General features: G+C 52.6%; 1 protein-coding gene across 1 annotated transcript in view; it reads right to left on the minus strand.

The window, feature by feature from the left end:
- Positions 1–1,486: 1,486 nt before the first annotated feature.
- Positions 1,487–21,568, minus strand: part of AHCYL2 (adenosylhomocysteinase like 2) — a 217,310-nt gene continuing 197,228 nt past the window's right edge. Inside the window, exons 9-13 of the mRNA XM_060244468.1 lie at positions 18,319–18,382; positions 15,137–15,225; positions 12,192–12,262; positions 10,168–10,262; positions 1,487–1,654 (exon numbers count right to left, since the gene is read on the minus strand). Coding sequence (XP_060100451.1) covers positions 1,487–1,654; positions 10,168–10,262; positions 12,192–12,262; positions 15,137–15,225; positions 18,319–18,382 — 487 coding nt within the window. The remainder of the gene's footprint in view (positions 1,655–10,167; positions 10,263–12,191; positions 12,263–15,136; positions 15,226–18,318; positions 18,383–21,568) is intronic.

Here is a 21,568-nt window from a genome sequence, read left to right on the forward strand (position 1 = left end):
GGCTGAGAGAGCTCTCTCAGAAGCTGCCCTTTCAACGACAACTCCGCGAGAGCTATGGCTAACCCAAGGCCATTCCAGCAGCTGAAAGTGGAGGAGTGGGGAATCAAACCCGGTTCCCCCAGATAAGAGAGCTCTGGCTGACCCAAGGACATTCCAGCAGTTGCAAGTGAAGGAGTGGGGAATCAAACCCCATTCTCCCAGATAAGGGAGCTCTGGCTGACCCAAGGTCATTCCAGCAGCTGCAAGTGGAGGAGTGGGGAATCAAACCCGGTTCCCCCAGATAAGAGAGCTCTGGCTGACCCAAGGACATTCCAGCAGTTGCAAGTGAAGGAGTGGGGAATCAAACCCCGTTCTCCCAGATAAGGGAGCTCTGGCTGACCCAAGGCCATTCCAGCAGCTGCAAGTGGAGGAGTGGGGAATCAAACCCGGTTGTCCCACATAAAGAGAGCTCTGGCTGACCCAAGGCCACTCCAGCAGCTGCAAGTGGAGGAGTGGGGAATCCAACCCGGTTCTCCCAGATAAGAGAGCTCTGGCTGACCCAAGGCCATTCCAGCAGCTGCAAGTGGAGGAGTGGGGAATCAAACCCGGTTCTCCCAGATAAGAGTCCGCACACTTAACCATTACACCAAACTGGCTCTCCTAGTGTATTAATTATGACTTTGCTTTACATGTTAATTTTGTTAAAAAAATTAAAAAATTAAATTAAATTAAAAAAAAATCTCTGAGGGTTTCAACTGGAATTTGGAGGGTCTTGGATTCCTCGGCAGGAGTACATTGCATTAAGTACTATAACATTATAATAAATATTACATTAATAGAAATATAATATATAACATAAATATTAAATATTATAAATACCATTTTAAGGGCCGGCAATCAGCTGATCGACAGGCTCTTTAACCCACGCAGGAGGGAGGCGGACAGCCCCCAGCCTCTCTAGCTTTCTGCCCTCCCCCCACCCCTGTGGGCCCCTAGCTACGGGGCTGTCAGTCAATCCTGGCTTGGATGAACATATATGAACAGATGAAGCTGCCTTCTACTGAATCAGACCCCCCCTGGGTCCATCAAAGTCAGTCTTGTCTACTCAGACTGGCAGCGGCTCTCCAGGGTCTCCAGCTGAGTTTTTTCACGCCTCCTTGCCTGGACCCTTTTTAGTTGGAGATGCCGGGGATTGAACCGGGGACCTTCTGCTTACCAAGCAGATGCTCTACCACTGAGCCACCGTCCCTCCCCTGACTGGCAGTGGCTCTCCAGGGTCTCAAGCTGAGGTTTTTCACGCCTACTTGCCTGGACCCTTTTGAGTTGGAGATGCCGGGGATTGAACTTGGGAACTTCTGCTTACCAAGCAGAGGCTCTACCACTGAGCCACCGTCCCTCCCCATGCAGGCCTGAGGAAGAGGGGTCCCCCCATCAGCGTTCAGAGCCCGCCCGCCACCCAGAATGATGCCCAAGCTTCCTCCCTGGTTGATGAAGGAGGGGGTGCGAATTAGGACGGACTCATCCAGGGAAGCTGCGCCCCCGCCTCCCAGGAAGCCCTCTCAGGCCCGGCCTTCACCTCTGCCAGCAGCACTATCCTCTTCCCGTCTGGCCAGATGACATGGTCGACTTGAGACCTCACCCGTTCCCACGTCAGCTCGGGGGTACGCAAGCTCGCCTGGAAGACAGAGGTCAGAGGGTGTGAAGTAGCGCACGGACTCCAGGGACGGTCGCTGAGTTAAGAGCTAGAGCTGGGGCCCACAAGTGCCTGAAAGCCCGACGAGATCTCTGGGGTGTCAGTCTCAAGAGGCAAGGCTCCCTCCGTCAGATACAAGCAAGAATGGAGATCCCTGACATCCTGGACAGAAGGTGGGAGGGTGCAAAATGTGATCAGGTTGATTGGAGCAGGAGAGAAATGCTTAGGGGGAGAAAATCGGCATCTGTAGTGGGGAGGAGCAGAGGGGGAAGAGGAAGAAGAAGAAGAGCAGGAGGAGGAGGAGGAGGGGAAGGAGAAGGAGAAGAGGAGGAGGAGGGGAAGAAGGAGAAGAGGAGAAGGAGAAGAAGAAGAGGAGGAGGAAGAGGGGAAGAAGGAGTAGAAGAGGAGGAGGAGAAGAAGGAGAAGGGGAGGAGGGGGGAAGGAGGAGAAGGAGAAGAGGAGGAGGAAGAGGAGGAGAAGGGAAAGAGGAAGAAGAAGAAGAGGAGAAGGAGAAGAAGAAGAGGAGGGGGAAGAGGAGCAGGAGAAAGGAAAGGAAGAAGAAGATGAGGAGAAGGAGAAGGGAGAAGGAGAAGAGGAGAAGAAGGGGGAGAAGGAGTAGGAGAATGAGAAGGGAAAGAAGGAGGAGAAGAGGAGGAGGAAGAGGAGGAGAAGCAGAAGAAGAAAAAGAGAAGGAGGAGCAAGAGGAGAAGGGGAAGAGGAAAAAGAAGAGGAGGAGGAGAAGTGGAAGAAGAAAAAGAGGAGGAGGAGGAAGAGGGGGAGCAGGAGAAGGGGAAGAGGGAAAAGGAGGAGGAGAAATGGAAGAAGAAAAAGAGAAGGAGGAAGAGAAGAGGAGGAGGAAGAGGAGGAGCAGGAGGAGAAGGGGAAGAGGAAGAAGAGGAGGAGGAGAAAGGATTTCTCTATCCAAAGGAGTCTCAGAGCAGATTACAACCTCCTTTCCCTTCCCCTCCCCACAACAGACACCCTTTAAGGTGGGTGGGGCTAAGAGAGCGCTGAAAGAAATGCTCTTGAGAGGAACAGCTCTGAGAGAGTTATGACTGACCCAAGGTCATACCAGCAGATGCACATGGAGGAGTGGAGAATCAAACCCAGTTCTCACAGACTAGAGTCTGTGCACTTAACCGCCACACCAGACTGGCTCTATTCAGACTCCCATTCAGCCTGGGGTGGGGCAGTGCTCCCTCTAAGCCCTGCTACCTTGCAGCACAGACAGGTGTGGCAAACTGGCTCGGGAAGCACATGTGGCTCTTCCACACACGGTGTGGCTCTTGAAGCCACCCCACCCCACCCCATAGGCCAACTTGGAGAAAGCATTTCTCTCTTTAAATCACTTCTCCAAGCCAAGCAAGCCGGTGACTTGGAGAATTGATTTGAAGTTAAAGTTGCTTTCTTTCTACCTCTACCTCTCTCCTCCCATCTATTTTCCTTCCTTCCTTCCTCCCATCTATTTTCCTTCCTTCCTTCCTTCCTTCCTCCCATCTATTTTCCTTCCTTCCTTCCTTCCTTTCTTCCTTCCTTCCTCCCTCCCTCCCTCCCTCCCTCAGAACATAAGAGAACCTATGTTGGATCAGGCCAATGGCCATCCAGTCCAACACTCTGTGTCACACAGTGGCCAAAAAACCCAAGTGCCATCAGGAGGTCCATCAGTGGGCCTAGAAGCCCTCCCACTGTTGCCGCCCCCACAAAGCACCAAGAATACAGAACATCACTGCCCCAGACAGAGAGTTCCAACAATACGCTGTGGCTAATAGTCACTGATGGAGCTCTGCTCCAGATGCTTATCCAATCCCCTCTTGAAGCTGTCTAAGCTTGTAGCCGCCACCACCTCCTGAGGCAGTGAATTCCACATGTTAATCACCCTTTGGGTGAAGAAGGACTTCCTCCCTCCCTCCCTGTCTTGTGCTTCTCAAACATCTGACATTTATTCTGTGTGGCTCTTACGTTAAGCAAGTTTGGCTGCCCCTGGACTAAAGGGACTCTCTCTTCCAGTCGGGGCCGGTCTGCTGGCTCAGCTCGGCTGGGTCTTGTCATTTAAGGAGACAAACTCTGCCAGGCACAGACTCCTGGAGACGGCCGAGCGCCCCAGGCGAGCAGCAAAGCGAGCCCCAAAATTAGGGAGAACAAGGCGGCGTCAGTGTGGAAAATCCCAACGGCACAGCCAGGTGCTCTTCGACAGAGGAAACGCACTGGAAGACTAAGCTCTTCTGCGTAGGGAGGCCTGATCCGATGAGGGCTCCTCAGAGGAAGGGTTCTGTTTACTAGCTGTTTATGGCAGGGGCTGCTTAGCAATTGGTTCCAGACTGGAACTCGGGAAGATGTCACTCAGATCACTATCCAGTGTATTTCTCTTTCAGCTGTTCTGACCTACTCAAGTAAGGATCTCATTATGTATACTAAACCCATCTTCCACTGGATTTTAATGTATTTTTCTTCTAATCGCAAACTATATGTATGTTACATGTTAAAAGGTGAATTGGTTGGGATGGCAAAAACTTCTGAGTAAGAAATGCCCTCTCTTTGGCCCAGGCTTCTACAATAGAGCAGGGGTGGCCGACGGCAGCTCTCCAGATTTTTTTTGCCTACAACTCCCATCAGCCCCAGCCAGCGTGGCCAATGGCTGGGACTGATGGGAGTTGTAGGCAAAAACATCTGGAGAGCTACAGTTGGCCATTGGCTGGGGCTGGTGGGAGTTGTAGGCAAAAACATCTGGAGAGCTACAGTTGGCCATTGGCTGGGGCTGGTGGGAGTTGTAGGCAAAAACATCTGGAGAGCTACAGTTGGCCATTGGCTGGGGCTGGTGGGAGTTGTAGGCAAAAACATCTGGAGAGCTACAGTTGGCCATTGGCTGGGGCTGATGGGAGTTGTAGGCAAAAAACATCTGGAGAGCTACAGTTGGCCATTGGCTGGGGCTGGTGGGAGTTGTAGGCAAAAACATCTGGAGAGCTACAGTTGGCCATTGGCTGGGGCTGGTGGGAGTTGTAGGCAAAAACATCTGGAGAGCTACAGTTGGCCATTGGCTGGGGCTGATGGGAGTTGTAGGCAAAAACATCTGGAGAGCTACAGTTGGCCATTGGCTGGGGCTGATGGGAGTTGTAGGCAAAAAACATCTGGAGAGCTACAGTTGGCCATTGGCTGGGGCTGATGGGAGTTGTAGGCAAAAAACATCTGGAGAGCTACAGTTGGCCATTGGCTGGGGCTGGTGGGAGTTGTAGGCAAAAAACATCTGGAGAGCTACAGTTGGCCATTGGCTGGGGCTGGTGGGAGTTGTAGGCAAAAACATCTGGAGAGCTACAGTTGGCCATTGGCTGGGGCTGATGGGAGTTGTAGGCAAAAAACATCTGGAGAGCTACAGTTGGCCATTGGCTGGGGCTGGTGGGAGTTGTAGGCAAAAACATCTGGAGAGCTACGGTTGACCATTGGCTGGGGCTGATAGGAGTTGTAGGCAAAAACATCTGGAGAGCTACGGTTGGGCAATAGCTGGGGCTGATGGGAGTTGTAGGCAAAAACATCTGGAGAGCTACAGTTGGCCATTGGCTGGGGCTGATGGGAGTTGTAGGCAAAAAACATCTGGAGAGCTACGGTTGGCCATTGGCTGGGGCTGATGGGAGTTGTAGGCAAAAACATCTGGAGAGCTACAGTTGGCCATTGGCTGGGGCTGGTGGGAGTTGTAGGCAAAAACATCTGGAGAGCTACGGTTGGGCAATAGCTGGGGCTGATGGGAGTTGTAGGCAAAAACATCTGGAGAGCTACGGTTGGCCAATGGCTGGAGCTGATGGGAGTTGTAGGCAAAAACATCTGGAGAGCTACAGTTGGCCATTGGCTGGGGCTGATGGGAGTTGTAGGCAAAAACATCTGGAGAGCTACGGTTGGCCAATGGCTGGAGCTGATGGGAGTTGTAGGCAAAAAACATCTGGAGAGCTACAGTTGGCCATTGGCTGGGGCTGGTGGGAGTTGTAGGCAAAAACATCTGGAGAGCTACGGTTGACCATTGGCTGGGGCTGATAGGAGTTGTAGGCAAAAACATCTGGAGAGCTACGGTTGGGCAATAGCTGGGGCTGATGGGAGTTGTAGGCAAAAACATCTGGAGAGCTACAGTTGGCCATTGGCTGGGGCTGATGGGAGTTGTAGGCAAAAAACATCTGGAGAGCTACAGTTGGCCATTGGCTGGGGCTGATGGGAGTTGTAGGCAAAAACATCTGGAGAGCTACAGTTGGCCATTGGCTGGGGCTGGTGGGAGTTGTAGGCAAAAACATCTGGAGAGCTACGGTTGGGCAATAGCTGGGGCTGATGGGAGTTGTAGGCAAAAACATCTGGAGATCTACGGTTGGCCAATGGCTGGAGCTGATGGGAGTTGTAGGCAAAAACATCTGGAGAGCTACAGTTGGCCATTGGCTGGGGCTGATGGGAGTTGTAGGCAAAAACATCTGGAGAGCTACGGTTGGCCAATGGCTGGAGCTGATGGGAGTTGTAGGCAAAAAACATCTGGAGAGCTACGGTTGACCATTGGCTGGGGCTGATAGGAGTTGTAGGCGAAACATCTGGAAAGCTACCGTTGGCCAATGGCTGGGGCTGATGGGAGTTGTAGGCAAAAAACATCTGGAGAGCTACGGTTGACCATTGGCTGGGGCTGATAGGAGTTGTAGGCGAAACATCTGGAAAGCTACCGTTGGCCAATGGCGGGCTGATGGGAGTTGTAGGCAAAACATCTGGAAAGCTACCGTTGGCCAATGGCTGGAGCTGATGGGAGTTGTAGGCAAAAACATCTGGAGAGCTACGGTTGGCCAATGGCTGGAGCTGATAGTTGTAGGCAAAACATCTGGAAAGCTACCGTTGGCCAATGGCTGGAGCTGATGGGAGTTGTAGGCAAAAACATCTGGAGAGCTACGGTTGGCCAATGGCTGGAGCTGATGGGAGTTGTAGGCAAAAAACATCTGGAGAGCTACGGTTGACCATTGGCTGGGGCTGATAGTTGTAGGCGAAACATCTGGAAAGCTACGGTTGGCCAATGGCTGGAGCTGATGGGAGTTGTAGGCAAAAAAACATCTGGAGAGCTACGGTTGACCATTGGCTGGGGCTGATAGGAGTTGTAGGCGAAACATCTGGAAAGCTACCGTTGGCCAATGGCTGGGGCTGATGGGAGTTATAGGCAAAACATCTGGAAAGCTACGGTTGGCCAATGGCTGGAGCTGATGGGAGTTGTAGGCAAAAACATCTGGAGAGCTACGGTTGACCATTGGCTGGGGCTGATAGGAGTTGTAGGCGAAACATCTGGAAAGCTACCGTTGGCCAATGGCTGGGGCTGATGGGAGTTATAGGCAAAACATCTGGAAAGCTACGGTTGGCCAATGGCTGGAGCTGATGGGAGTTGTAGGCAAAAACATCTGGAGAGCTACGGTTGGCCAATGGCTGGAGCTGATAGGGGTTGTAGGCAAAACATCTGGAAAGGTACCGTTGGCCATTGGCTGGGGCTGATGGGAGTTGTAGTCAAAAACATCTGGAGAGCTACCGTTGGCCAATGGCTGGAGCTGATGGGAGTTATAGGCAAAACATCTGGAAAGCTACGGTTGGCCAATGGCTGGGGCTGATGGGAGTTATAGGCAAAAAACATCTGGAGAGCTACGGTTGACCATTGGCTGGGGCTGATAGGAGTTGTAGGCGAAACATCTGGAAAGCTACCGTTGGCCAATGGCTGGGGCTGATGGGAGTTATAGGCAAAACATCTGGAAAGCTACGGTTGGCCAATGGCTGGAGCTGATGGGAGTTGTAGGCAAAAACATCTGGAGAGCTACGGTTGGCCAATGGCTGGAGCTGATAGGAGTTGTAGGCAAAACATCTGGAAAGCTACCGTTGGCCATTGGCTGGGGCTGATGGGAGTTATAGGCAAAACATCTGGAAAGCTACCGTTGGCCAATGGCTGGAGCTGATGGGAGTCGTAGGCAAAAGCATCTGGAGAGCTACGGTTGGCCATTGGCTGGGGCTGATGGGAGTTATAGGCAAAACATCTGGAAAGCTACCGTTGGCCACCCCTGGAACAGTGTGATTGACAGACATGCCCACATTTTGACCTATTACGGTTTCCCACGCTCATGCTACCCAGAACAAGGGTTTACTCAGTTTGTTAGTTTAACTATTCTATCATTGGATCTTACAATTTGTACCACTGTGCTTTCTAAACCACTGCCTACCAGCTGTGTGTGGCTCTGCTCACTGTTCCGGATTCCTCGTCTGATGAAGTGTGCTTAGAGAGCACACGAAAGCTGACGTTCCGAATAAAGCTTTGCTGGTCTTAAAGGTGCCACTTGACTCACTGCTTTGTTTGGATTAGGACTTTCAGGCCAAGGTTTTCTGGCCTCGCAAAGGCCGTTACACCCCCTGCTGGGCTACTTGGCCAATGGCACCAAGCTCACTTGTCCTCTGCTGGCGAAAGGATGAGCCGTCGAGGGGCCGCTGAACCAAGATGGAAGCACTCTGGCCAAGGACGCTCTCATGGAAGATTCCACGCCGAGCTTTCTTTGTAAAGGTGCTCTGAATGTTCTCCCCCGCCACTGGCACCGTCCTAACCCACGCTGTGTCCAAAGGTTAACATTTTTACTATCTATAATGCCCATCTCACCGGGGCGTAGTGGGAACATATTTGCATATTAGGCTACACCTCCCTGATGCAGCCAATCCTCCAAGAGCTTACAGTAGGCCCTTTAAGAAGATCCCTGGAAGCTTTTGGAAGATTGGCTACATCAGGGGGGTGGGGTCTAATATGCAAAGGAGTTCCTGCTACCAAAAAAGCAGGCACTACTGACCGTCACTAACTTTGGAATTTCCTCACAGCAACGCACCCATGCCCGCCCCCCCCCCCCAAAAATAATTCTACCTCCATATACTCCAAATACAGCTAGATTGGAGTCCAGTAGCAATCTAGAGCAGGGGTGTCAAACATGCAGTTTGGGGGCCGAATCAGGCCCCCAGAGGGCTCCTATCAGGCCCCCAAGCAACTGGCTGTCATCTGCTTCCTTCTGCATCTCAGCTTGCTTTGCAAGGCTTACTCAATTGCACAGAAGCTCCAGAGCAAAGCCTCTATTTTCTCCATTGGCTGAAGTTCCATTGGCAGAGGAGGGGGGAGGCAGAGCTGGCTTTGCCAGGTTCTCTCAATCTCTCACCGCAGAGCTACTGAGCCAAGCCTCTCTTCCTTCTATTGGCTGAGGCTCCACTACCCCTAGTTCCCTGGGGAAGGAAGGAAAGCGCTAGAGCTTCCTTTGCCCAGTTCCCTGGATCCCATGGGAGAAATACAAAGAAAGCATCTTTAAGACCAATGACTGCTAACGTTATAAGCATATTTTAAGTTTTTTAAAAATATATTTTTACGTTTGTCCGTGTTCTTTATAAAATTTATATCTCTGCTGCCGAATCTTAGTAGCGACCCTGTGGCGCAGAGTGCGAAAGCAGCAGCACTGTGATCTGAACTCTCTGCTCACGACCTGAGTTCTATCCCAGCGGAAGCTGGTTCAGGTAGCCGGCCCAAGGTTGACTCAGCCTTCCACCCTTCCGAGGTCGGTAAAATGAGTATCCAGCTTGCTGGGGGGAAAGTGTAGGTGACTGGGGAAGGCAAGGGAAAACCGCCCCATAAAAAGTCTGCCGTGAAAACATTGTGAAAGCAACGTCACCCCAGAGTCGGAAACGACTGGTGCTTGCACAGGGGACCTTTCCTTTCCTTCCCTTCACCCCAAGTGAAGAATAGTTGCAAAGAGCTCCATGGTGCAGTGTTAAAGCTGCAGTACGGCAGTCCTAAGCTCTGCTCATGACCTGAGTTCGATCCCAGTGGAAGCTGGATTCAGGTTGCCGGCCCAAGGTTGACTCAGCCTTCCATCCTTCCGAGGTCGGTCAAATGAGTCCCCAGCTTGCTGGGGGGAAAGTGTAGAGGACTGGGGAAGGCAAGGGCAAACCAACACGTAAAAAGTCTGCGGTGAAAACGCTGTGAAAGCAACGTCACCCCAGAGTCGGAAACGACTGGTGCTTGCACAGGGGACCTTTCCTTTTCAGGGAACTGGGCAAAGGAAGCTCTGGCGCTTTCCTTCCTTCCCCAGGGAACTTGGGGCAGTGGAGCCTCAGCCAACAGAAGTAAGAGAGGCTTGGCTCAGTAGCTCTGCGGTGAGAGATTGAGAGAACCTTAAATAGGTACACACACGGCCTGGCCCGATATGGTTCAGCCCAACCCGCCATGGCCTGACCCTACAAGGTCTCATTTATGTCAGATCCAGCCCTCAGCAAATGAGTTTGACACCCCCGGTCTAGAGACCAACAAGTTTTTTGGGGGGTATGAGCCAAAGGTCCCCCTGTTAGACACCGGAGTGGTTTCGGAGGCTTTCCACCGCGGTCAGAACCTTGCCGCATTTCTGGCATTTGATAACAAGCAACACAGAGGGACCGGCGACGGAAGAACTGCTCACCAACCCTCGCCTGAGGAAGAAAAGCCCGGCTCTTACCACATCGATCTCTGTGTTGGAATGCCCCATGTTGCAAACGATACAGCTGTTCTTCATCCTGTCCAGGTGTTCCCGGGTCACCACGTTTTTGTTGCCTAGAAAAGACGAGAAGGGAAGAGCAAAGGTCGCCCTGCGTCTTGGCAATGGGCACAAGCTGCCTGCTGCTGCGGCCGCAAGAGCGTCTCTGAAGGAGAAGGAGAAGAATTGCAGATTTATACCCCGCCCTTCTCTCTGAATCAGAGGCACAGAGCGGCTCACAATCTCCTGTATCTTCTCCCCCCACAACAGACACCCTGTGAGGAGGGTGGGGCTGAGAGGGTACTCACAGCGGCTGCCCTTTCAAGGACAACTCCTGCAAGAGCTCTGGCTGACCCAAGGCCATTCCAGCAGCTGCAAGTGGAGGAGTGGATAATCAAACCCAGTTCTCCCAGATAAGAGAGCTCTGGCTGACCCAAGGCCATTCCAGCAGCTGCAAGCGAAGGAGTGGGGAATCAAACCCAGTTCTCCCAGATAGGAGAGCTCTGGCTGACCCAAGGCCATTCCAGCAGCTGCAAGCGGAGGAGTGGGGAATCCAACCCGGTTCTCCCAGATAAGAGAGCTCTGGCTGACCCAAGGCCATTCCAGCAGCTGCAAGCGGAGGAGTGGGGAATCAAACCCGGTTCTCCCAGATAAGAGAGCTCTGGCTGACCCAAGGCCATTCCAGCAGGTGCAAGCGGAGGAGTGGGGAATCCAACCCGGTTCTCCCAGATAAGAGAGCTCTGGCTGACCCAAGGCCATTCCAGCAGCTGCAAGTGGAGGGGTGGGGAATCAAACCCAGTTCTCCCAGATAAGAGAGCTCTGGCTGACCCAAGGCCATTCCAGCAGCTGCAAGTGGAGGAGGGGGGAATCCAACCCGGTTCTCCCAGATAAGAGAGCTCTGGCTGACCTAAGGTCATTCCAGCAGCTGCAAGTGGAGGAGGGGGGAATCCAACCCAGTTCTCCCAGATAAGAGAGCTCTGGCTGACCCAAGGCCATTCCAGCAGCTGCAAGTGGAGGATCGGGGAATCCAACCCGGTTCTCCCAGATAAGAGAGCTCTGGCTGACCCAAGGCCATTCCAGCAGCTGCAAGTGGAGGTGGGGGGAATCCAACCCGGTTCTCCCAGATAAGAGAGCTCTGGCTGACCTAAGGTCATTCCAGCAGCTGCAAGTGGAGGAGGGGGGAATCCAACCCAGTTCTCCCAGATAAGAGAGCTCTGGCTGACCCAAGGCCATTCCAGCAGCTGCAAGTGGAGGAGGGGGGAATCCAACCCGGTTCTCCCAGATAAGAGAGCTCTGGCTGACCCAAGGCCATTCCAGCAGCTGCAAGTGGAGGAGGGGGGAATCCAACCCAGTTCTCCCAGATAAGAGAGCTCTGGCTGACCCAAGGCCATTCCAGCAGCTGCAAGTGGAGGAGGGGGGAATCCAACCCGGTTCTCCCAGATAAGAGAGCTCTGGCTGACCCAAGGCCATTCCAGCAGCTGCAAGTGGAGGAGGGGGGAATCCAACCCGGTTCTCCCAGATAAGAGAGCTCTGGCTGACCTAAGGTCATTCCAGCAGCTGCAAGTGGAGGAGGGGGGAATCCAACCCGGTTCTCCCAGATAAGAGAGCTCTGGCTGACCCGAGGCCATTCCAGCAGCTGCAAGTGGAGGAGTGGGGAATCCAACCCGGTTCTCCCAGATAAGAGAGCTCTGGCTGACCCGAGGCCATTCCAGCAGCTGCAAGTGGAGGAGTGGGGGAATCAAACCCGGTTCTCCCGGATAAGAGAGCTATGGCTGACCCAAGGCCATTCCGGCAGCTGCAAGCGGAGGAGTGGGGGAATCAAACTCGGTTCTCCCGGATAAGAGACCACACACTTAACCACTACACCAAAGTGGCTCTCTTATACACCGGAGCTGGGCCCCGTTGGTGCTCGGAAGTACGGCAGGGCCTGCGTCTGCCCTCTTGCAGGGCTGGTGGGGGTTCCCATGCCGTCTTTCCCCTTGTGCCAGTATCCCGCCCCCACACACCTGTGCAGGTGATGACGATGTCAACTTGCCGAATCACTTCGTTGAGTTTCACGAGCCGGAAGCCGTCCATGCTGTGAGAAACAGACAAGACAGGGTGGTGGGTAAACGCCGGAAGGTCGGCAGGAAAGCCCCCCTGTTCTACAAACCCCACAGGTGAGCTGCCTCCATCTGGCAGCAGAGGGCAGCGTCCCATCAAGCCTTCCAGGCTCAGCGGACGAGTGCCCAAGGAATGTATCCCAGGATGCGACGCTGCGAATTCTCTCCCTGCTTTCTGCTGCGACACATATCACTGCCGTGTGCTGCTTAGACAACATCCCACAGAAAGCAAATTGAGAGTTCTTAAGCACCAGTGGGTGGGTGGGCGTGTTTAAGAACAGAAGAGAAGCCATGTTGGATCAGGCCAACAGTTCATCCAGTTCAACGCTTTGTGTCACACAGTGGCCCAAAAAAACCCAGGTGCCATCAGGAGGTCCACCAGTGGGGCGAGAACTCCAGAAGCCCTCCCACTGTCACCACCACCCCCTCCAGCACCAAGACAGAGAATCACTGCCCCAGAGTGTTCCCTCTATAAGATCATTAAAGAAGCCATGTTGGATCAGGCCAATGGCCCATCCAGTCTAACACTCTGTGTCACATAAGAGAAGCCATGCTGAATCAGGCCAATGGCCCATCCAGCCCAACACTGTGTCACATAAGAACAGAAGAGAAGCCATGTTGGATCAGGCCAATGGCCCCTCCAGTCCAACACTCTGTGTCACATAAGAACATAAGAGAAGCCATGTTGGATCAGGCCAATGGCCCCTCCAGTCCAACACTCTGTGTCACATAAGAACATAAGAGAAGCCATGTTGGATCAGACCAATGGCCCCTCCAGTCCAACACTCTGTGTCACAGAAGAACATAAGAGAAGCCATGTTGGATCAGGCCAATGGCCCATCCAGTCCAACACTCTGTGTCACAGAAGAACATAAGAGAAGCCATGTTGGATCAGGCCAGTGGCCCCTCCAGTCCAACACTCTGTGTCACATAAGAACATAAGAGAAGCCATGTTGGATCAGGCCAGTGGCCCATCCAGTCCAACACTCTGTGTCACATAAGAACATAAGAGAAGCCATGTTGGATCAGGCCAATGGCCCATCCAGTCCAACACTCTGTGTCACAGAAGAACATAAGAGAAGCCATGTTGGATCAGGCAAATGCACCATCCAGTCCAACACTCTGTGTCACATAAGAGAAGCCATGTTAGATCAGGCCAATGGCCCATCTAGTCCAACACTCTGTGTCACATAAGAACATAAGAGAAGCCATGTTGGATCAGGCCAGTGGCCCCTCCAGTCCAACACTCTGTGTCACATAAGAACATAAGAGAAGCCATGTTGGATCAGGCCAGTGGCCCCTCCAGTCCAACACTCTGTGTCACATAAGAACATAAGAGAAGCCATGTTGGATCAGGCCAATGGCCCATCCAGTCCAACACTCTGTGTCACAGAATAACATAAGAGAAGCCATGTTGGATCAGGCCAATGGCCCCTCCAGTCCAACACTCTGTGTCACATAAGAACATAAGAGAAGCCATGTTGGATCAGGCCAATGGCCCCTCCAGTCCAACACTCTGTGTCACATAAGAACATAAGAGAAGCCATGTTGGATCAGGCCAATGGCCCCTCCAGTCCAACACTCTGTGTCACAGAATAACATAAGAGAAGCCATGTTGGATCAGGCCAATGGCCCCTCCAGTCCAACACTCTGTGTCACATAAGAACATAAGAGAAGCCATGTTGGATCAGGCCAATGGCCCCTCCAGTCCAACACTCTGTGTCACAGAAGAACATAAGAGAAGCCCTGTTGGATCAGGCCAGTGGCCCCTCCAGTCCAACACTCTGTGTCACATAAGAACATAAGAGAAGCCATGTTGGATCAGGCCAATGGCCCCTCCAGTCCAACACTCTGTGTCACATAAGAACATAAGAGAAGCCATGTTGGATCAGGCCAATGGCCCCTCCAGTCCAACACTCTGTGTCACAGAAGAACAAAAGAGAAGCCATGTTGGATCAAGCCAATGCCCCATCCAGTCCAACACTTTGTGTCACAGAAGAACAAAAGAGAAGCCATGTTGGATCAGGCCAATGGCCCATCCAGTCCAACACTCTGTGTCACATAAGAACATAAGAGAAGCCATGTTGGATCAGGCCAATGGCCCCTCCAGTCCAACACTCTGTGTCACATAAGAACATAAGAGAAGCCATGTTGGATCAGGCCAATGGCCCCTCCAGTCCAACACTCTGTGTCACATAAGAACATAAGAGAAGCCCTGTTGGATCAGGCCAATGGCCCATCCAGTCCAACACTCTGTGTCACATAAGAACAGAAGAGAAGCCATGTTGGATCAGGCCAATGGCCCATCCAGTCCAACACTCTGTGTCGCATAAGAACATAAGAGAAGCCCTGTTGGATCAGGCCAGTGGCCCCTCCAGTCCAACACTCTGTGTCACATAAGAAGATAAGAGAAGCCATGTTGGATCAGGCCAGTGGCCCATCCAGTCCAACACTCTGTGTCACAGAAGAACATAAGAGAAGCCCTGTTGGATCAGGCCCGTGGCCCCTCCAGTCCAACACTCTGTGTCACACAATGGCCCAAACCCCCCCAGGGCCCCTCAGGAGGTCCAGCAGCGGGTTCCATCTATACCTGTTGCTTTATATCCACTGATGGAGATCTGCTCCATCTGTTCTGACGCTCCAGACCAAACTGAAAGCCTCGTGCCAGCCTTCACCATCTCTAACTCAACGGCCTCCAGGCAGCAAACGGCTCCTTCTTCAGGATGCATTTCCCCCCTCCCTCTTCCACTAGTGCTGGCTGCAGCCCTGGCCGGGAGCTGCCAATCCTATCCTGCAAAACGGCGGCTGGCTGCCCCTCTGTCCTTGGCAGAAAGGGCTTCGGTTCTTACCAGGCCTGGAGGGCACAGATTGGGTCGATCTCCGTGACGTACACGATGGAGCCCATGGCCTTCAGTGCAGCGCAACATCCCTTCCCCACCTGCAGCGGAAGAGAAGATGGTAAGGGAAGGGGCACCCGGGACTTCCAGCGGGTGGGAGGAGAAGGGTCAATTCAGCTCTCCTTGGCATTCTAACTTGGCGTGGCCAAGGGGAATGGAGGGAAAGGGAGGAAAGACACAAGCCTAGCACGATCTGCAGGCAAGAGCAGAGAACTTATTCGAAGAAGCCCTAAATCGGAGGGGGCCACGCTTGCTTAATGGAAGAGCCACAAGGCATGAACATCAGGTGTTGGAGGGAGGGAAGGAGGGAGACAGATGGAGGAGAGAGAGGTGGAAATAAAGCAACTTTAACTTTAAATGCATTCTCCAAGCTGCCGGGCTGGCTTGTCTTGCAGCAGTGATTTAAAGAGAGAAATGCCAAGAAGAAGACTGCAGATTTATACCCTGCCCTTCTCTCTGAACTCAGAGACTCAGAGTAGCTCACAATCTCCTATATCTTCTCCCCCAACAACAGACACCCTGTGAGGTGGGTGGGGCTGAGGGGGCTCTCACAGCAGCTGCCCTTTCAAGGATAACCTTTGCCAGAGCTATGGCTGACCCAAGGCCATTCCAGCAGGTGCAAGTGGAGGAGTGGGGAATCAAACCCGGTTCTCCCAGATAAGAGTCCGCACACTTAACCGCTACACCAAACTGGCTCTCCAAGCCAGTTGGAGTCTCCGAGTGCTTCCACACACCCTAAATAATACACTTTCAATCCACTTTCAATGCACTTTGCAACTGGATTTTACTGTGTGACCTGGCAAAATCCAGTTGGAAAGTGCACTGAAAGTGGATTGAAAGTGCATTATTTAGCACATGCAAAAGTGCCCTCCAACTCCAAGCCAGTTAATGGGGCGATAGGGGATTTGAGAGCAACACAATATTTGTGAAAGAGCCATGTGTGACTCCTGAGTTGCAGTCTGGCCACCCCTGGCCTAGACTGTCATTTCACACAGGTTTTTTTTTTTTTTAGTAGAAAAGGCCCAGCAGGGACTCATTTGCATATTAGGCCACACACCCTGACATCACCATTGTTTCACCCAGGGTTTTTTTTAAGAAAAAGCCCAGCAGGAATCATTTGCATATTAGGCCACACCCCCTGACATAATCACCGTTTCACACAGGGCTTTTTGTGGGAGAAGCCCAGCAGGAACTCACATATTAGGCCACACCCCCTGGCATCACCATTGTCTCACACAGGGCTTTTTGTAGGAAAGGCCCAGCGGGAACTCATTTCCATATTAGGCCACACCCCTTGCACTGAGTCAGACGGAACTGCGTTCCGGCTCAGAAAAAGCCCTGAGGAATCTCAAAGCTGCTTCCAATCGCCTTCCTTTCCTCTCCCCACAACAGGCACCTTGTTGCAAAGTGGGCGGGGCTGAGAGAGTTTGGAGAGAAGTGCGCCGGGCCTAAGGTCGCCCAGCCGGATGCATGTGGAGGAGCAGGGGGGAATCAAACATGGTTCTTGGGGTTAGAGTCTGCAGCTCTTAACCACTCCATCACACTGACCTGTGCCCTGCCCCACCCACCGCCTGTGGAGTCTCAGGCCAGCCGGGCCTCCATTTCCTTTGCAACTGCTTCCCATGCTCTGGCCCAGCCACGACTGCAACACGAAACGGGGGCTTTGGGGAAGCAGCTCACCCTCGCCAGCCCGTCCCTCTCTGGCCACAGCCAGTCAGCGTTAGCTCAGTAATCCCCTCGGTCCTGATCCTTTTCTGGCCCCACAAAGATTTCAAAGCTGTCAGCTGACTGACCGCAAAGTTGTCAGCCGTGCAACGGTGCATGGGCTGATTGGAACAGGCTGTGCTCAGCGGGATTAAGAGCCCCGCGCCGGAGCGCCTGATGCCTGCTCTGAGCTGGCCCTCAAAAGCAGTCATCGTTTCCCACCGACCAGAAGTGCTCCCTGTTGGAACCGCTGTGATTGTTATTCGAGTGGGCAGCTCTCTTGGCCTAAAGTTTGAGTCCAGGGGCACCTTTAAGACTACCAAAGTTATAATTCTGGGCACCAGTTTTTGTGCGTGTGCACAATGCTTCAGATATTTAGAATCACAGAGTTGGAATGGACACCACAGTCATCTAGTCCAACGCCCTGCACAATGCAGGTAAATCACAAATAGCTCCCACAGGTCGTGGTTAAGTATGCGGACTCTTATATGGGAGAGCCAGCTTTGATTCCCCACTCCTCCATTTGCAGCTGCTGGAATGGCCTTGGGTCAGCCAGAGCTCTCTTATCTGGGAGAACCGGGTTTGATTCCCCACTCCTCCCCTTGCACCTGCTGGAATGGCCTTGGTCAGCCAGAGCTCTCTTATCTGGGAGAACTGGGTTTGATTCCCCACTCCTCCACTTGCAGCTGCTGGAATGGCCTTGGGTCAGCCAGAGCTCTCTTATCTGGGAGAACTGGGTTTCATTCCCCACTCCTCCGCTTGCAGCTGCTGGAATGGCCTTGGGTCAGCCAGAGCTCTCTTATCTGGGAGAGCCGGGTTTGATTCCCCACTCCTCCACTTGCAGCTGCTGGAATGGCCTTGGGTCAGCCAGAGCTCTCTTATCTGGGAGAACCGGGTTGGATTCCCCACTCCTCCACTTGCAGCTGCTGGAATGGAATTGTCTCCCAGATAAGAGAGCTCTGGCTGACCCAAGGCCATTCCAGCAGCTGCCAGGGGAGGAGTGGGGAATCAAACCTGGTTCTCCCAGATAAGAGAGCAATGGCTGACCCAAGGCCATTCCAGCAGCTGCCAGGGGAGGAGGGGGGAATCAAACCCGGTTCTCCCAGATAAGAGAGCTCTGGCTGACCCAAGGCCATTCCAGCAGCTGCAAGTGGAGGAGTGGGGAATCAAACCCGGTTCTCCCAGATAAGAGAGCTCTGGCTGACCCAAGGCCATTCCAGCAGCTGCAAGTGGAGGAGGGGGGAATCAAACCCGGTTCTCCCAGATAAGAGAGCTCTGGCTGACCCAAGGCCATTCCAGCAGCTGCAAGTGGAGGAATGTGGAATCAAACTTGGTTCTCCCAGAGAAGAGTCTGCACACTTAACCACGATACCAAGCTGGAATTCTGTTGCTGTCTCACGGATGCAGCGTGCGCGCAGGATGCTGCTTACCTCTCCGTAACCGCAGACCACCACCTGTTTGCCTCCAAACATCATGTCGGTTGTCCTTTTAAGGCTGGAGGAAGAGAGAGAAAACGGCATAACGCTGGGGATCTGGAGTAAAATCCCTTGCGTGAACCCCACATATGAACATATGAAGCTGCCTTATGCTGAATCAGACGCTTGGTCCATCAAAGTCAGTCTTGTCTTCTCAGACTGGCCGCGGCTCTCCAGGGTCTCAAGCTGAGGTTTTTCTTGCCTACTTGCCTGGACCCTTTTCAGTTGGAGATGCCGGGGATTGAACCTGGGACCTTCTGCATGCCAAGCAGACACTCTACCACTGAGCCACAGCCCCACTTCATGGCTCTCCGGCGGAGGTCTTTCCCATCCCCTACTGCCTGGTCCGTTTTAACTGGAGATGCTGGGGATGGAACCTGGGACCTTCTGCTTCCCAAGCAGATGCTCTACCACTGAGCCACCGTCCCCACTGCTGAACTAAGACATAACGCCGAGTATGAACACTGTGAGACCCAGAAGCACGGTTGGTTTTTGCAACCCTAGCGATTGCCTGATGGGAGACGGCTCTTCTTTGAAGGAAGTCCCTGGGTGGAGGTTGTGGTTTCTCACGGAACATGTTGAGAACATATATATGAACATATGAAGCTGCCTTCTACTGAATCAGGCCCTTGGTCCAGCAAAGTCAGTATTGTCTTCTCAGACTAGCAGCAGCTCTCCAGGGTCTCAAGCTGAGGTTTTTCACGCCTACTTGCCTGGACCCTTTTCAGTTGGAGATGCCGGGGATTGAACCTGGGACCTTCTGCTTCCCAAGCAGATGCTCTACCACTGAGCCACCGTCCCTCCCCTAAACTCTTGTGTGCACGAAAGTCATATTCACAAGTCTATAATTCACACCGGGGATTTCTCCACAGTCTTGTGCTGAAGGACCAGATGTGCAGGTTATTTCGGAACGAGTGAATCAGCCCTACATGTTAAACACCTCCGGGATGGAGGAGAATCAGCTGGCGATGAAGGAAGGGGTAATGTGAAATTGAGCACAAGCTAAGTAGCAAACAACCAGCCTTTTTGGCTTGCGAGCGGCCTGACGTTGGACTTGGACATGATATCTGTTCTGGGCATTCAGCCGTTCCAGCAGTAACTGACTGCTATTAAGGTTCTTCCTCCTCTTACAAGGACTGTAGAAGGGGTGGCCAAATTTGCTTAATGTAAGAGCCACGTAGGATAAGTATCAGGTGTTTGAGAGCTGCAAGAAATGAATGCCAGGTGTTTAAAAGCCATAAGATGAAGGAAGGAAGGAAAAAAGATGATGATGGTGATGATCAGCGGTCACAATCTCCTTTTTCTGGAATGACCTTGGATCAGCCATAGCTATCACAGGAGTTGTCCTTGAAAAGGCAGCTTCTGGGAGAGCTCTCTCAGCCCCGCCCACTTCACAGGGTGTGTGTTGAAGGGGGGGGGGGAAAGGTAAAGGAGATTGTGACTGCTCTGAGATTCAGAGTATAGGGCAGGATATAAATCCAATATCATCATCTTCTTCTTCAGGTGTTGCTCTTGCGTTAGGTGATTTCTGTAGTTATTTTAGGTCTTATGGTTATTCTTGGTTTGGGCTCTACTAATTGTTTAGCTCTGTTCTGGTTGGCCCCGGCTAGCTTGATCTCATTAGATCTCGGAAGTTTAAGCATGGTTCGTCCTGGTTAACGCCTGGATGGTAGGCCAACTCCAGGGTTGAACCCTGGGAATTTCAGGGTTGCGGCTATCTCTGAGGTTGCTAAGCAGTCGGGTTAAAACGGATACAAGGAAGTCCTTCCTCACATGGCATTCACGGCCACAGGAGGTGGCGGCAGCTACAAGCATCGACAGCTTCAAGAGGGGATTGGAGAAACTTCTGGAGCAGAGGTCCATCAGTGGCTATTAGCCACAACTTACTGTTGGAACTCTCTAGGGCAGTGATGCTTTGTATTTTTGGTGCTTGGGGGGAGCACACTGGGAGGGCTTCTAGCACCCTGGCCCCACTGGTGGACCTCCTGATGGCACCTGGGTTTTTTTGGCCACTGTGTGACTCAGAGTGCTGGACTGGATGGGTCATTGGCTTGATCCAACAGGGCTTCTCTTGTGTCCTTATGATATTGGATTTACATCCCACCCTTCACTCTAAATCTCAGTGTCTCAGAGTGGCTCACAATCTCCTTTCCCTTCCTCCCCCATAACAGACACCCTGTGAGATAGGTGGGGCTGAGAGATCTCTGACATAAGCTGCCCTTTCAAGGACAACTTTTACAAAAGCTATGGCTGACCCAAGGCCATGCCAGCAGCTTCAAGTGGAGGAGTGGGGAATCAAACCCGGTTCTCTCAGATAAGAGTCCACGCACTTCACCACTACACTGGAACGGCTCTCGAATTGGGAGGGAGGGGAGAGAAAGGAAGGGAGCAAATAGATGGGGAGGGAGAGAGGTGGAAAGAAGGCAACTTTAACTTTAAATGCACTCTCCAAGCTTGGCGCGGAGAAGTGATTTAAACAGAGAAATGTCTTTTCCAAACTGGCCGATGAGGTTTTTGAGAGCCACACAGTATTTGTGAAAGAGTCGCATGTCTCCTGGTCCACTGTTTGGCCAGCCCTGGACTATAGCCTCTCCTTCCCCCCGGTTTTTCATTTTTCATCCCTTACAACGTGCACGGCTCTCCCTTGGGGATGGACTGTGGCTCAGGGGCAGAGCCTCTGCTCGGCACGCGGAAAGCCCCGGGTTCGATCCCTGCCATCTCCAGGTCAAAAGGATCGTGCTGTGGGTGATGCGAAAGACCTCAGCCGGAGACTCCACAGAGCTGCTGCTGGTGTGAAGACTGAACTGGCAACGCTGACTGCGATGGACCAGTAGTCTGATTCAGTATATAGCAGCTGTGTGTGTGTGTGTGCTCATTGTGTGTGTTCCTAAATGAAGGCCCCTTGACTCCAGGTCTTTGGCAGCAGTGGAATTCAAGCAGGAACTCCTTTGCATATTAGGCCCCCCCCCCGATGTAGCCAATCCTCCAAGAGCTTACAAGGCTCTTGTTTTGTAAGCTCTTGGAGGATTGGCTACATCAGGGGTGCGTGGCCTAATATGCAAAGGAGCTCCTGCTAGAATTCCACCCCTTCGGTGATATCCCGAGACTAAGCAACACGTCATGGCAGAGATCCATAAATGGGACCCCCCCCCCCCGCCACACACAATTTCCTTTCACTTGAAAGCAGTCAGGTAGAGGGAGGAAG

The sequence above is a fragment of the Heteronotia binoei genome, chromosome 8 (genome assembly GCF_032191835.1).
Source record: "Heteronotia binoei isolate CCM8104 ecotype False Entrance Well chromosome 8, APGP_CSIRO_Hbin_v1, whole genome shotgun sequence".
NCBI classification, from domain to species: domain Eukaryota; kingdom Metazoa; phylum Chordata; class Lepidosauria; order Squamata; family Gekkonidae; genus Heteronotia; species Heteronotia binoei.